Below are 16139 nucleotides of genomic sequence, written 5' to 3'. Positions count from 1 at the left end.
CCTGAAATGGTTTATCAAATCTTTCCAATGATTGCTAAGCCAGAATCCATCTTCTCGGTTGAAATTGTCTCTGTGCTTGTATATGTGGATAGCCTCATGAACGAATCTCTCATGGTAGCCAGATGGCTTACAAAGAACCTCTGTCTTGGAAAAGTCAATGTCATGTGAGCCTACTGAATTATAACAATGATCTGCCACGGCCGAGGTGTTGGTCCTACCATGTTTAAGGTCTGCTTTGTGTTCACGAATGCGGTCCGAGACATGGCGTTTGGTTTCTCCAATGTAACTACTACCACAGAGGCAACTTAGTTTGAAGACACCAGGGTATTGTATGTCCGGAATCACATCTTTTACAGACGGAACCAGATCACGGATTGTATGTAATGTGTTGAAACGGACCTGGATCTTGTGTTTATTCAAGATTTTGGAGATCTTTTTTGTGATCCCCGCAATGTAGGGTAAAGTGATGGTTTTGAAAGGCTCCTCAAGAGGGTCCTTCTTCATGGTTTGAGTGATAGCTTTGCGGATTGTATAGTCGGAGTAACCATTAGCCTAAAGAGCTTGGTGTACGTGCTTGAGTTCACTGCCTATGTGTTCCTGGTCGGATATGCATTGGGCTCTATGATACAGAGTCTTGATGAGATAATTCTTCTGTGATGGATGGTGGTGGGAATCCGGTTTCAGATAAGCATCCGTATGGGTAGCTTTCCTGTAGACAGAGTGGCTCATTGAACCATCACGTCTCTTTTCAATTAGGACATCCAAAAAAGGTAGCTTGCCATCTTTTTCGACTTCCATGGTAAATCTGATGGCTGGGTGTATGGAATTGATGTGGTCGAAGAATTGGTCTAGAGCAGGCCGGCCATGTGGCCAGATGACAAAAGTGTCATCCACGTACCTCTTCCATAAGGTTGGGCGCAGAGTGGCAGTCTGGATGGCGTCAGTCTCAAATTTCTCCATGAAAATGTTAGCTATAACCGGAGATAGGGGGGAGCCCATTGGGGTGCCCTCAGTTTGTTTGTAGAAAGTTCCATTCCAAGTGAAGTATGTATTGGTTAAACAGTGTCTCACCAGGGGGGGTACCTCAGTGTCTAGTCCTTGATGAACCAAGTCTTCAATGATTGCGATGGTGTCAGGTACAGGAACCTTGGTGAATAAGGAAACTACATCAAAACTGACAAGCAGGTCGTCTGGGGACAGGGAAATACCCTTGATTGTCGATACCAGGTGAGTAGAATTTTGTACCGCAGAGGTGGTTTTTCCAGTGAAAGGATGCAGGATTTCAGACATGTAGACAATATGACTGCCTCTTCAGCTGCTACTATGTCGACCAAATGTAAGGACAACCTGATTTCCAAATTTAACCTCCTCTTCAACAAAAGACCGGACCCACACACCAAAAAGTTAGACGTTAACAAAGTCGTAATTAATCGCAGTAACAGTTCTATTTCCGATTGTCTGAAATCCGTTTTAGCTAAAGGTCTAAACTTTGCAGTCACACCTAAACACATACCAGTTAATGATATAATTGCCCAAGTAGACGTTGCTCTCAGGGGCCTGGGTCACATCGCTGCAGACGTAGCAAGATCTGAAATCGCTGCAACCCTCAAAAACGCTAAGATGCCAGCTAACAACCTCAGCAAAGATGAGCGTTTTGAATTATATAAATTAAAAAAAATGGATGATATTGTAGTCCTCTCAGCTGCCAAGGGCAATGCTACTGTCATCATGGATAAAATAGAATACAACAACAAAATTAAAGAATTACTCGACGATGGTAGTTATACAAAAATAAAAGAGATCCCACCAACAGCCTCGTCACACAAACCAACAAAATAATTTCTGATTCAACCGCAGGTGTGACTGCAAAGTTTAGACCTTTAGCTAAAACGGATTTCAGACCATCGGAAATAGAACTGTTACTGCGATTAATTACGACTTTGTTAACGTCTAACTTTTTGGTGTGTGGGTCCGGTCTTTTGTTGAAGAGGAGGTTAAATTTGGAAATCAGGTTGTCCTTACATTTGGTCGACATAGTAGCAGCTGAAGAGGCAGTTATATTGTCTACATGTCTGAAATCCTGCGTCCTTTCACTAGAAAAACCACCTCTGCGGTACAAATTTCTACTCACCTGGTATCGACAATCAAGGGTATTTCCCTGTCCCCAGACGATCTGCTTGTCAGTTTTGATGTAGTTTCCTTATTCACCAAGGTTCCTGTACCTAACACCATCGCAATCATTGAAGACTTGGTTCATCAAGGACTAAACACTGAGGTACCCCCCATGGTGAGACACTGTTTAACCAATACATACTTCACTTGGAATGGAACTTTCTACAAACAAACTGAGGGCACCCCAATGGGCTCCCCCCTATCTCCGGTTATAGCTAACATTTTCATGGAGAAATTTGAGACTGACGCCATTCAGACTGCCACTCTGCGCCCAACCTTATGGAAGAGGTACGTGGATGACACTTTTGTCATCTGGCCACATGGCCGGCCTGCTCTAGACCAATTCTTCGACCACATCAATTCCATACACCCAGCCATCAGATTTACCATGGAAGTCGAAAAAGATGGCAAGCTACCTTTTTTGGATGTCCTAATTAAAAAGAGACCTGATGGTTCAATGAGCCACTGTCTACAGGAAAGCTACCCATACGGATGCTTATCTGAAACTGGATTCCCACCACCATCCATCACAGAAGAATTCTCTCATCAAGACTGTATCATAGAGCCCAATGCATATCCGACCAGGAACACATAGGCAGTGAACTCAAGCACGTACACCAAGCTCTTAAGGCTAATGGTTACTCCGACTATACAATCCGCAAAGCTATCACTCAAACCATGAAGAAGGACCCTCTTGAGGAGCCTTTCAAAACCATTACTTTACCCTACATTGCGGGGATCACAAAAAAGATCTCCAAAATCTTGAATAAACACAAGATCCAGGTCCGTTTCAACACTTTACATGCAATCCGTGATCCGGTTCCGTCTGTAAAATATGTGATTCCGGACATACAATACCCTCGTGTCTACAAACTAAGTTGCCTCTGTGGTAGTAGTTACATTGGAGAAACCAAACGCCATGTCTCGGACCACATTCGTGAACACAAAGCAGACCTTAAACACGGTAGGACCAACACCTCGGCCGTGGCAGATCATTGTTATAATTCAGTAGGCTCACATGACATTGACTTTTCCAAGACAGAGGTTCTTTGTAAGCCATCTGGCTACCATGAGAGATTCGTTCATGAGGCTATCCACATATACAAGCACAGAGACATTTTCAACCGAGAAGATGGATTCTGGCTTAGCAATCATTGGAAAGATTTGATAAACCATTTCAGGTCTTAATTGATTGTTCACGCGTACAGTGGCTTTCAGACAGCATACATTAACATTTTTCGTCTCCCCCCTCCTCTTTTCAGAACATATATGGACTAGTCCTTCTAAATAAACTGCCAAATCGCTGCGCGTGGCGCTAACGCTTTTTTTTATAAATAAATACACCGTTTAAAAATAAATAAATTTATGCAAACCGACACACCTGATGACGACCGCTTGTGTTATGGTCGAAACGTCGTGAGATTTTTTTTATTGTTTTATATATATTTTATTATTTTATTGTTTCCCTTCAACGTGACTTTACCGAAAGAACTAAGAATAAGAATAAACTATTCTACCAAAACCTTTACTCTATCCTAGGCAAATTCGTATACTTGAATTGTTACACAACACGGCACTCGGTCATTGATCATATGCGACCCTTAATGCAGTTCTTGTCACGTTGTTAACTAGTAAGACGATTGATTATAATGCAACTCAATGACAGCAGTATTTTTTGTTATCAATTGATTTTTAATGAACCACCTTGGAGTGGCAACCCTTCTTGATTATCCCGATATGCGTATCGTGTGTCTTCTTTATCACTGGTTCAATTCTTTGCGTAAAGCAGACGCCGAGGTTGGCATCTCGTGTCCAAAAATGGGTTTGTTTGTTTGTTGCGGAGCGGTGGGGTTGTGAGGGGGAGAGTGTGGGGGAGGGGGTGGGGCATACGTACAGGCTGCGACAGTTTCTGTACACCGCTGGCTGGAAGAGTCGGCGAGACGCTCGCCGTCGTCGCGCGATGATGGGTGTTGAGTGCGGGCCCGCTGCCCTCTCCAGGTGCTGCCCGAATGCTCTCAGCGTTGGTGGCGCATGGTAGCGAGAAGGAGCGCGCGCGAATGGCGCGCGCTCCCTCTCCTTGAAGATGCGCAAACGCGCCCGTGCTGGTTCGCTGACAGCAGTTCTCTCCACTGCTGGATGAGCTGCGCCGGCACGCGCTTGCTTGGCGGTTGCTTGGAGGTGCTGGCCGCGCTCTTTCCGCTGCTGGTTGAGCCACGTTGCACGCGTTCTCTCTGTGGAGATGCTGAGGTTGTTGGCGGCTGGCCAAGCTTTTCCGCTGCTGGATGGCTGCTGCACGCTCTTTCTGTTCGTTGGCAGCAGCAGGCTTTCTTCACTGCTGTAGTAGCTGAGTCGGCACAACGCTTGGCCGCTGGTTCGTTGACTCTTTTGTTTGTTGGCGCTGGACGCTCTGCTTTTCCGCCGCTGGATGGCTGGCATTTGATGTAAGAATAAAGTTGCGAGTGATACTTTGCCTTTCGGCTCTGAACTATGCTCGTTGATACATCGCGACTCAGCGATCCTCGCTACTCAGCGAGGCTCGCGCTCCTTGGAGCCAGCCGTTAGCTGCGACTGCTCGTGTCTTGTCGACTTCTTGAACGTTGATTTGTCTTTACTGTCTTGACTGAACTTTTGAAAGATGCTCAGCCGTTATATTCAAAAATAATTCTCCGCTCCGCGCAGTGAAGGGGCGGGGGGGGGGCGTGGTCTGTGTGTGTGTGCGTTCGTGTGTGTGTGTTCGTCAAGCCATGTGTTATATAATTCTGGGGGGGAGGAGGGGGCGACCCTCTTCCCTTGACTGGTTTATTACTGTTTATTGCTCATCTGGATTTTCTGGTTTAATGGCCCTATTACGGTGGGCATCTGGTTTCCTGTGTGGTTTTTTTTGCCACTTAAAAAAAATGATATATAACGGCAAATATTATTGTTAATCTTAATTTTGGAAAAGGCTCGATATCCAACATGTGAGTGTGTGGTGGCCAGGCAGTGATGGTCGTGTTGTGTGTGAGTGTGTGGTGGCCAGGCAGTGATGGTCGTGTTATGTCTGAGTTGTGGCCGGGCTATGATGGTCGTGTTGCGTGAGTGTGTGGTGGCCAGGCAGTTATGGTCGTGTTGTATGTGAGTGTGTGGTGGCCAGGCAGTGATGGTCGCGTTGTGTGTGAGTGTGTGGTGGCCAGGCAGTGATGGTCGTGTTGTGTGTGAGTGGTGGCCGGGCTATGATGGTCATGTTGTATGTGAGTGTGTGGTGGCCGGGCTGTGATGGTCGTGTTGCGTGTGAGTGTGTGGTGGCCAGGTTGTGATGGTCGTGTTGTATGTGAGTGTGTGGTGGCGAGGCTATGATGGTCGTGTTGTGTGAGTGTGTGGTGGCCGGCTGTGATGGTCGTGTTGTATGTGAGTGTGTGGTGGCCAGGCAGTGATGGTCGCGTTGTGTGTGAGTGTGTGGTGGCCAGGCAGTGATGGTCGTGTTGTGTGTGAGTGGTGGCCGGGCTATGATGGTCATGTTGTATGTGAGTGTGTGGTGGCCGGACTGTGATGGTCGTGTTGCGTGTGAGTGTGTGGTGGCCAGGTTGTGATGGTCGTGTTGTATGTGAGTGTGTGGTGGCGAGGCTATGATGGTCGTGTTGTGTGAGTGTGTGGTGGCCGGGCTGTGATGGTCGTGTGGTATGTGAGTGTGTGGTGGCCAGGCAGTGATGGTCGCGTTGTGTGTGAGTGTGTGGTGGTCAGGCAGTGATGGTCGTGTTGTGTGTGAGTGGTGGCCGGGCTATGATGGTCATGTTGTATGTGAGTGTGTTGTGGCCGGGCTGTGATGGTCGTGTTGCGTGTGAGTGTGTGGTGGCCAGGTTGTGATGGTCGTGTTGTATGTGAGTGTGTGGTGGCGAGGCTATGATGGTCGTGTTGTGTGAGTGTGTGGTGGCCGGGCTGTGATGGTCGTGTTGTATGTGAGTGTGTGGTGGCCAGGCAGTGATGGTCGTGTTGTGTGAGTGTGTGGTGGCCGGGCCGTGATGGTCGTGTTGTATGTGAGTGTGTGGTGGCCAGGCAGTGATGGTCGTGTTGTGTGTGAGTTGTGGCCGGGCTATGATGGTCGTGTTGTGTGTGAGTGTGTGGTGGCCAGGCAGTGATGGTCGTGTTGTGTGCGAGTGGTGGCCAGGCTATGATGGTCGTGTTGCGTGTGAGTGTGTGGTGGCGAGGCTGTGATAGTTGTGTTAAGTGTGAGTGTGGGGAGCAGTGGTGTAGCAGTTAGTGTGCTGCGCTATGAACCTGGCAACACGAGTTCGATTCCCGCTCACGGCCAACACCAGTGACTATTATCTCAACCGGTCCTGGGCCTCCCCTAGGTCGACTCAGCCTCAAATGAGTACTTGGTGCAATGTATAAACATTGCCACTAAGGAGACAAAGGCGGCCGGGCATGGTGTTGGCTACCCACCCCCTCGTGTTCCGTGTTTGCCTTCATAGGTGCTTGCTAAAAATACTTTCCCCAACAGTCTGTTCAGGCTATATATGGGGGATCTTTGTTTTTTGACGGCCGTGTTGTGGACTTGTCGTTTGGTGGTCGCTCAGGACGAAACCTATACGGCCAAGCTTGGCTCTCGCTTCCCCATCAAGTGGACGGCACCCGAGGCAATCAACTACAACAAGTTCACGAGCAGGTCGGACGTGTGGTCCTACGGGATCCTGCTCCATGAGATCTTCACCTACGGGGAGGAGCCCTACCCCGGTGAGCACTCACCTTCTCACTCACTCGTCTACTTGTTCAATCACTCTCTCACTCACCTACTAACTCACGTGGATACTCGCACATTCACCCACCTGGTTTACTCACTTGCCTAGCTACTTATTCACTTACCAGAATACTCACTCACTAGCCTCGTTACAAACGCATTCACCTGCATGCACAGTCACTCACTCACCTGCCTGCACACTCACTCACCTAGCTACACCATAACACACGCACCTGGCTACACATTCACTGTCATCTCAATTTGCTTGATGATATGCATGGCAGGTCACTGATCTATATAAATGTTACTTAGTGGCGGTGCTGGTACTGAGCATTGAGGAAGGCTATTGTTCATGGTTCTCTTGTGGCGGTGTTCACCAGTGAGCTGCACCTTGAGAGTGCAGTTGCTGAGCATCGAGTAGGTGAAGAGTTGCAGCAGGCCATGACACCAAACGGTGTTATGGGCAGCAGAGAGGTCACCAGTTGCTGTGCCGGTTTTCTGTTGACTCTGGAGACCAGGCAATGATCAGACTGCAGAAGTCGGTTGGGAGGCAGTTGGGCGTCGATAATGGGGAAGAGTCGGCTACGGCACGTTCCGGCAGCTTGGAGGTGGAGGACAAGAGGGATGAGAGTGGCCTGCAGCTGGAGTCTTGCGGCTTTCTGGGTTTCAGAATGGCGATGACTTGGCTTGCTTCCATGCTACCTGTGTATGACCGTGAAAAGGATTTGCAAGTCATTATTGTCCATACAGTCACAGGTTCTTGAGCAACTCAGGACACACAGGCCATCATATCCTCGATGCCTTGGTAGGCTTTGTGGCCCCGAGGGCTGCTTTAACTTTCAGCAACGGTTGCGTGGCCCCATCAGATCTCTTGCTGACGGTCGTTGGCTCAAGGTGATGGGGAGTGGTTTCGTGGCAGCATGTATGTGGCGGGCTTGTCCACTGCCCTTACTTGAGCAGCATGGCAGCGTGAGAAATCCGAGGCATTCACTGCGGTTGTTGGCGTTCTGCGCTCTGTTGGCTTTGAGCCACCCCAGGAGTTCTGGGGGACCTGCCAGGCATTACGACTGGAGTGACTGAAGTCTGAGTCTACGGTGACAGTTCTGATGAGGTCTTTCAAGAGTTCTGGTTGCCAACATGACGCTGTAGCTTTTCCGATGCCCATGTTTATGAATTAGTAAAAAATGTCAGGCTTTGGCTCCAGGTTCTTCAATTGAGCAGCGGTTACTTTTTCGTAGCCAGGTCATTTAGCCTTCTGAAATTTTAATTCAGCCATGTGGTGTGTGAAATTACGACCGGTATCAGGAATCTGGCAGTGTATGATTGCCAGTTTGTGTTGGCTTTTTGGAAAACTATAATTTCGCTGGCCTATGGCCGCATTATTCTAACTTCTCTGAAGGGCTTCTTGGCGCTTCGCCCATCGCCCCCAATGATATCCTCTTATTACTCCCCCCCCATGTGTGCAGATTATACTGACTCTATTGTATGTAGGGTGTGTAGGCATATATGCCTACAAAAAACATTTCATTTGGGGGGGGGGGGGGTTGGGGATTGAATTTATTTTGGGGGGAGGGGGATTGACATTTTTTTGGAAATATGTTGAATCAACTTTTTACTACTCTTTGTTTTTTTCGGTAAAGTCACGTAGGTAAAAAATAAATAAAATAAATGAAAACTAAATTAAATCACGACGTTTCGGGTACAACACAAGCGTCCTTCTTCAGGTGGGGACAACGTAGCGAAAGCACAAACGCTTAAGTGTGTCTCAGAGATGGTTGTGACGAGGGATTATATAGTCGTGGGGCATGGAGGGAGGGGGGGGGGACCATGGTGAGTGTGGGGGCGAGGTGTGGGCTGGAACGAGAAGTTGCAAAACAGAGGGTGCACTGGGAGGCAACTGGTGGAGCTGAGACTGAGGCTTTGTGATGTAGATGGCGGAAGTAAATAAGCAAGATAGGATTAAGCCGCTTTTTTGTTATCCTGCCGGATGGGTAAGTTAGAAATGCACAGGCTAACAACATAAGGAGTATTATATATATATATTCTTAGCTCTTTCGGTAAAGTCACGTTGAAGGGAAGCAATAAAATAATAAAATAAATATAAAACTTTATATTTCATTATGTTATTGTTTCCCTTTAACGTGACTTTACCGAAAGAGCTAAGAATATGAATTACTGCAGTCACGAAAGCTTTAAATCAAAACATAAGGAGTTCAAACTGAAATGTGCACGCTAAAAAACAACTTGTGGTACACACTACCATGGCGATGGTAGTGTGTAAAACTGGGGGTAACAGACTGGGAATATGGGTATGTTCATGGAATACATCTAAACTGGCTGTCTAGCAGAAAACTGCCTGGTAGCTAAAGTTTGACTTGGTTAATCACATCTTTCCAATGATTGCTCAATTTGAATCCATCACCTCGGTTGAAGTTACATCTACTGCATGTTTGTATATCTGGATGGCTTCATGGACAAATCTTTGGTAGTTTCCAGGAGGCTTGCAGAGCACCTTGGTATCGAGAATAGAATGTCATAATACCAGTTTACTGCTAGACAGCCAGTTTAGATGTATTTTCATAAATATACCCATATACCCAGTCTGTTACCCCCAGTTTTACACACTACCATCGCCATCGCCATGGTAGTGTGTACCACAAGTTGTTTTTTAGCTTGCACATTTCAGTTTGAACTCCTTACGTTGTTAGCCTGCGCATTTCTAACTTACCCACCCGGCAGCATAACAAAAAAGCGGCTTAATCCTAGCTTGCTTATTTACTTATGCCATCTACAACACACAGCCTCAGTCTCGGCTCCACCAGTTGCCTCCCAGTGCACCCTTGGTTTTGCAACTTCTCCTTCCAGCCCACACCCCGCCCCCACACTCACCATGGTCCCCCCCTCCCTCCATGCCCCACGACTATATAATCCCTCGTCACAACCATCTCTGAGACACACTTAAGCGTTTGTGCTTTCGCTACGTTGTCCCCACCTGAAGAAGGACGCGGGTGTTGTGCCTGAAACGTCGTGATTTAATTTAGTTTTCATTTATTTTATTTATTTTTTACCTACGTGACTTTAGCCAAAAAACCCAAAAAGTATGAATCCTGCAGTCATGAAATCTTCAAATCTAGAATCAACTTTTTACTCCCACATATCTAAGGGGGGGGGGGGGGTTCACTTTCTATAACTTTTTGATCCATGCCTTTTGAAAGGCTTTAATAATATAGTTGATGGATAAACAGAATGCCGGGCTTTTATAATAGACTAGCAGGGAGTACCTGGCTTCGCCTGGAGAAAAATATATTTAAAAACTTGTCTGCTCTTAACAAACATAACAAATACATGCACAAATACGAAAATACGAAGCTATTATAAAATCACGGCGTTCCGTTTGTCTGTACATTTGTCCGTCAACAAAACTAGAAGATTTAAACTTCGATTAAAAGCTTTCGTGACTGCAAGGATTCATCATCTTTGGTTCTTTCGGTAAAGTCACGTAGAATGAGAATAAAATAATACATTTATAAAATAACATAAAACAATAAAATTCTCACGACGTTTCGGCCACAACACAAGCGGCCTTCTTCAGGTGAAAGGAACAGACCCGTCGGGACGACAGAGCTTCAATGAACGTTGTTAAGATTCGTAGCGTCTTTTTAAGCTGGTTTAGAGAAGTGAGGCACCTTGTCAATGGGGTTTACATATAAAACAGGAGAATATAGCATTGAAATAACTGAGTGATTAGCTTGTGACTGGTCATATAAATAGCTATGTTAAAGTCAAAGCCTACACATCCACAGAGGCACCTAGTACAAATCAAACAGGAGAATTTAGCATTGAAATAACTGAGGGATAAGCTTGTGACTGGTCATAGAAATAGCTATGTTAAAGTCAAAGCCTACACATCCACAGAGGCACCTAGTACAAATCAAACAGGAGAATTTAGCATTGAAATAGCTGAGTGATTAGCTTGTGACTGGTCACAGAAATGGCTATGTTAAAGTCAAAACCTACACATCCACAGAGGCACCTAGTATAAATCAAACAGGAGAATTTAGCATTGAAATAACTGAGGGATTAGCTTGTGACTGGTCATAGAAATAGCTATGTTAAAGTCAAAGCCTACATATCTACAGAGGCACCTAGTACATGGACGCCAAAGGGGCTGCAACAACTCGACTATCATATAGTAAACCGATGTGAAAACTAGAAGAGCCTTTCAGAAGGCCTGAATCAAAAAGTTATAGAAAGTGGGGGTGAAAAGTTGATCCAACAGGTTTCTATTGTCGACCCCCCCTTCAAAAATGTTTTTACCCCCCCCCACCCAATTTTATTTTTATTTTGTAGGCATATATACCTACATACCCTACATACAATAGAATCAGTAGTATCTACTGACTCTACAGTAGCATCTACTGACTCTACAGTAGTATCTACTGAGTTTCCATTAATAACTACTGAGTTTCCAGTAGAATCTACTGACTCTATAGTAGTATCTACTGACTTTATAGTAGTAACTGCACACATGGGGTGGGGGGAGGAGAAGAGGACATCAGTGGGGGTGATGGCGAGGTGCGAAGCGTCGATAAGCCCTCCGCAGGAGCTGAATAAGTGTTTTCTTAGCCCGTGCTGCAGCAGTAGTTGTGCAGATTCTGGCTGGTCTTCATACACACTGTTCAGGATTTTCCTCAGCGTGTGCTCCTTTAGCAGTAACTGTGCAGTCTCTGGCTTGTCTTGATTGAGGCTACTTTGGAGTTTCCATCAGCCTGAGGTGCTTTCATTGTTTGTTTGCTGTTGAGACAGCTGTTTCTCCTCCACTGTTTGCTTTGTGGACACAGTGCTGCCACTCTCTTTGTATTTGTTTTGGAGAGGCGTGTTTTTTTTCTTTTTGGCATATTTTCTTTTAACCAAAATGACCAAGTCTTTAACATGAGAGAACCTCCCATCGTCGCTAAGCAACCGTGTTTGCATTGCTAGGGGCAACCGCGAATCGGCGCACTGTTCAAAGTTATCATTATGATCAGTGTATATTTTACAAAATTAGATTTTCTTAATTTAGATTGGACCAAGGGCAAAACAAATAGCAGGTGTTCATCCGGGTGTTTAGTTTATTTGTGTACTTTTTTGAAATGTAAACCCAATAGTTTGTCAGTTAAAATCATTACAAGGAAGGCAGACACAGACAGAGAGACCAACAGACAAAAAAATGATGTTTATAGGTAAGATGGTCGAAAGTTGTTCGTGAAGCAATTACTGGCTGTCCGTCCTTGTCCTCTGTGAAAAAGAGCTTTGTCGCTCATGGATTCCTCCAGTATAAATACATAATTTGATTCTGAAGCACAAGTCTGGGTTACAGTATTTTTTCCATCGGGCTGAGTGAAAATTTGCCCAGCTGTTCGGGTCGTATATGAGGAACATGTCACGACTTGAGACCAATCCTTATATTCTGAGTAGCCCCCGTTGAGTGAAGGTGGCTATTTAAGTCACCCCACATCTGTAGCTGACTTAAGTGGCTGTTTGCAGAGGTGGTGATGACCATTCCTATTCAGGTCACCTGTATACAGTGGATGACCATCACGTCACCGACTGCGATGGTTATTGTCGATGTGCCATTGCTTGTGTTGGTGGACTTGAGACTGGAGTCCCCTTGGCCTTGCCTGATGAAGATTGCAAGGAGGCCATGTTTAGGATGTTTGATGGCAGTAACGTGATCTTGAGACCTCGTTCCGATCGGTTTACAGACATTGATTTTAAGGGGCGTTTTTTCTTATCAGCGTTTAGCTCTACTGATCGTTCGCTCATTTCCCAGTCCACTTGTCCTGGTGAGGGTCGTGTCGGCAGCATGTTGAGTAGGGTGGTCCAGACCTCCCTTTCCCTGGCAACAGACTGTAGCTCTTCCTGGGGAATTCCCAGGCGTTCGCAGACCAGCTGAGCGCCATATTCCCGCCAGCGTGTCCTGGGCCAGCCCAGGGGATCTTCGCCCAGTGGGACTTGCCTGGTATAGTTCCAAGGGGAGTCTGGCTCCTCTTGATTCGGAGGAGCAGCGACTCGACTCTGAGGCTCTCCCGGATTACCGAGCTCCTCACCCGATTACAGAGAGTGAGCCTGGAAACCCTGCAGAGAAACCTCATTTCAGCCCCTTGTACCCGTGATCTTATCCTTTTGGTCATTACCTAAAGCTCTATTCGTATATATTTAAGTGATTTGTTTTCCTTTCCTATACTTTGCACTCGTATTTTTGTATTGTTTTTTTTTGTTGTAATCAGGGAGGTTATTTGATGTTATTTGCATTATTCTAGTCTGCATCTCTAGTTTGCATTAATTCAGAGATGTTCTGGTCAAACCATGGTGAATTATCACCTTTTATTCTGAATTTGTTTAATGAGGCATGTTTGTCAATTATTTTTAGGAATTAACTCTCCAAGCACTTTCAGAAACTGGAATTTTGCTCACCATATCCCAGTTGTATTGGTGTTCAGAGTATTTGGGCTGCAATAACTTTCCACATGACGATAAGCCACTTGGTTGAGCTATCAGTTGTGATAGCCAGGTCGCTTTTGTGAAAAAAAGATACACAGCTTAGTGGGCATTACCTGGTAAAATAAAAAAAATAGTTTTCATTTAGTTTTGTGTTTAAGGTGACAGGAAAATACGTGTGGCCGCCATGGGAAGGGGGCTACCATTCCCAAACTTCCGGTGAGCATCTGCCATCCACATAAGCATGCACTCTGCCGACCCCACACCACACACCGCCCCATCTCCCTTTTCTTGCGGCCACAGGGATGAGCACCCACGAGTCCCTGGAGGCAGTGCAGCGCGGTTACCGGATGCCGCGCGTGGCCGGCTGCCCGCAGGCCGTGTACGGCGCCATGCTCGCCTGTTGGCAGGTGGCCTCCGACGCGCGGCCCACCTTCGCTGACCTCGAGTCGCACTTCTCCTCGCTGTCTGGGGTTGCGGCAAACGACCCCAACAAAGCTCAACACTCGACGGGCTGGGGGGATGAGCGAGCCGCGACGCTGGGGTCCCGGCGATCACAGCTGCCTTCAGCCACGACGACGAGGAGCAGGACGAGGAATAGCGAAACCCTGCCTCACGACCTCACGCTGCCCAGGAAGAGCTCGTGTCGTGATGGCAAAGATGGGTCTGACGACAAGGTGGATTTGGTGAAGTTTATTCTCCGATAGTCACAAGTGTTGTTTCATCATTAGATTTTAGCGACTTAAAGATGTTTTCATTGTTGATGTGACAGAACAAGCGACCTTTTGGGACCGAGGACTTGACGGGAGCTGTTCCACGTGCACGTGAAGTGAGGGTTCCTGCAACGGTTTAGTTTTTGTCCAAAACTTGGTGAATTGTCGAGCAGCATTTGTGATGACCTGAAGTCAGTCCAGTGACTTCCTTTGTTCGTGGTTGGTTCAGCGACTTTGCACTTCACGGGATTGGCAACACCAACATCTGTATCACGTCTCCAGGCCAGATCCAGTGTAAATGACTGCGCAGGCATCACGCCATCTGTTTTCCACTTGAGAGGAATTTTACCTTTGGCGAGTAATAATAATAATCGGATCGATTTCCCCCGGCGATTAACGTTTCTCTGCAGCAAAGCACTTGTGTGGGCAATGGCGGAGCCAGGATTTTCAGGTAGGGGGGGCAACCCCTCCAGGAATGAAAAATGATAGTAGTTGTTAGTAAGGACTTGTCCCTTGCTTTTTATTCAATGCATGTGTGGCGATGGCGCAGCCATCGATCGAGGGTCGAATTCGAACTGTGTGTGATCGGCATCGTGCTCGCTGAAGGTGAATGCCTTCAGGGAAGTCGTTCACTGTATACGCAACTGCGCACAATTCTGAGTCACTTATAACTTTTTTGCCGTTGCTTATTGCCAATTATGGACTCAGAATATTGTCCTATCATCTCTTAGAGTCCCTGGCACGTTATAATATGCTACACAGTGGCAGTGGGGGTCGCAAAATGCCGATTTATTACTAATAAACCCCAATGATCATTGGGGGGGGCACGTGCCACTCCACCCCCCCGCCCCCCCCCCCCACTGGCTCTGCCAGTGCGTGTGAGAAAGGGCAATGGCGCAAACCATTCCCCAAGCTCTGCCATCCCTTGTGTGTCAATGTGTTATCCATCAATTAATGAGTGTTTGCATGTGGGAGGAAAGTGGAGCACCCAGGGAGACCCCTACGCGCGTGCGAGGGGGCAACCCAATACAGAAGCACCAGACGGAGTCCACAGCTTTGCTGCACCACTGAGGCAGGGTACGGCTCTTCCTCGATGCCCACACGAGGGGAGTTTCACAACGGCATTTATACAGTGATCCACCAACCATCGCTGCCTCCCAAAGTGCTGGATAACGGACCACATGCAGCATATCCGCCACCACCACCTGCATCACCCGGCTTTTTGTCTGACACAAGGTGATGCGCCGCTTACTGGGAGCCTCGTGGCGGTTGGGAACATTGTGTCTCATGACACAGTCGCACACTCTTAATGAAATTGAGAAAAAAAAAACAAGGATATTATATTTTTACAGTTAGAGATCACTGTGAATAATGATTGCCTAAAGACGCCCCTGGAAAGTTTTTGTTGTTTTAAATATCTTAAATGATAGGTGTCTTCATAAAATAACAATAAAGCATTGACCGTGTCTAGTAGTCCAAGCATATCGTGTCTTTTTTTACGTGTGAACTTCTTTCGCAACGTATGTAGCCAACCATGGTCATCGGAGGTGCGGGGGAAGGACAACAAACTAAACACAACAACAAAACCCCACAGCCCTCCCAAGGGACACCACACCACTCCAAAGGGACCCCCCACACCCCTCCCAAAGGGCCCTACACCCCTCCCAAGGGACCTCGCACCCCTCCGGGGGTAAACCCGTAACAGCTCGTCACCCCACACGGTACACGAGGGGCCTGTCCGCCAGGGGGAGCTGTGGCTTTAGTCATCGCACTAACCCCGAGACCGATGACTTTGTGGGACAAGAGGCGTCCTTGCTGCCTGAAGACATCTGGAAATTAACCCAGCACGATCAAGTGAGTGGCTCTGCTGATGAGACACTAAATGTCGAAACCGGTCCAATTTTTGCTTGCAGATAATTAAGGTATTTTTGGGTTAGATGACGTAAATATAAATGTCGTTAAACCCACAATCGGCCGACAGCCAATTAGAAAGGGTTGTCACGTAAACAAAACGTGCCAATTAGTTACTACTTCAGCACACCGTTGTGTTGGAGAGT

The 16139-nt window shown here is 46.9% G+C and overlaps 1 protein-coding gene across 4 annotated transcripts in view; it reads left to right on the top strand.

The window, feature by feature from the left end:
* The window catches only part of LOC116957751 (tyrosine-protein kinase SRK2-like), a 40599-nt gene extending 25044 nt beyond the window's left edge, over positions 1–15555 (top strand). For all 4 annotated transcript variants that reach the window (XM_032980094.2, XM_032980093.2, XM_032980092.2 and 1 more), the window contains exons 7-8: positions 6729–6885; positions 13673–15555. In XM_032980094.2, coding sequence (XP_032835985.1) covers positions 6729–6885; positions 13673–14076 — 561 coding nt within the window. In that variant the 3' untranslated portion in view covers positions 14077–15555. The remainder of the gene's footprint in view (positions 1–6728; positions 6886–13672) is intronic.
* Positions 15556–16139: the final 584 nt, after the last annotated feature.

This window comes from Petromyzon marinus, chromosome 35, assembly GCF_048934315.1.
Source record: "Petromyzon marinus isolate PM22_M1 ecotype Great Lakes invasive population chromosome 35, UKy_Petmar_22M1.pri1.0, whole genome shotgun sequence".
NCBI classification, from domain to species: domain Eukaryota; kingdom Metazoa; phylum Chordata; class Hyperoartia; order Petromyzontiformes; family Petromyzontidae; genus Petromyzon; species Petromyzon marinus.
Note: the sequence above shows the minus strand (reverse complement) of the source record. Positions and strands in the feature narration are given on the sequence as shown.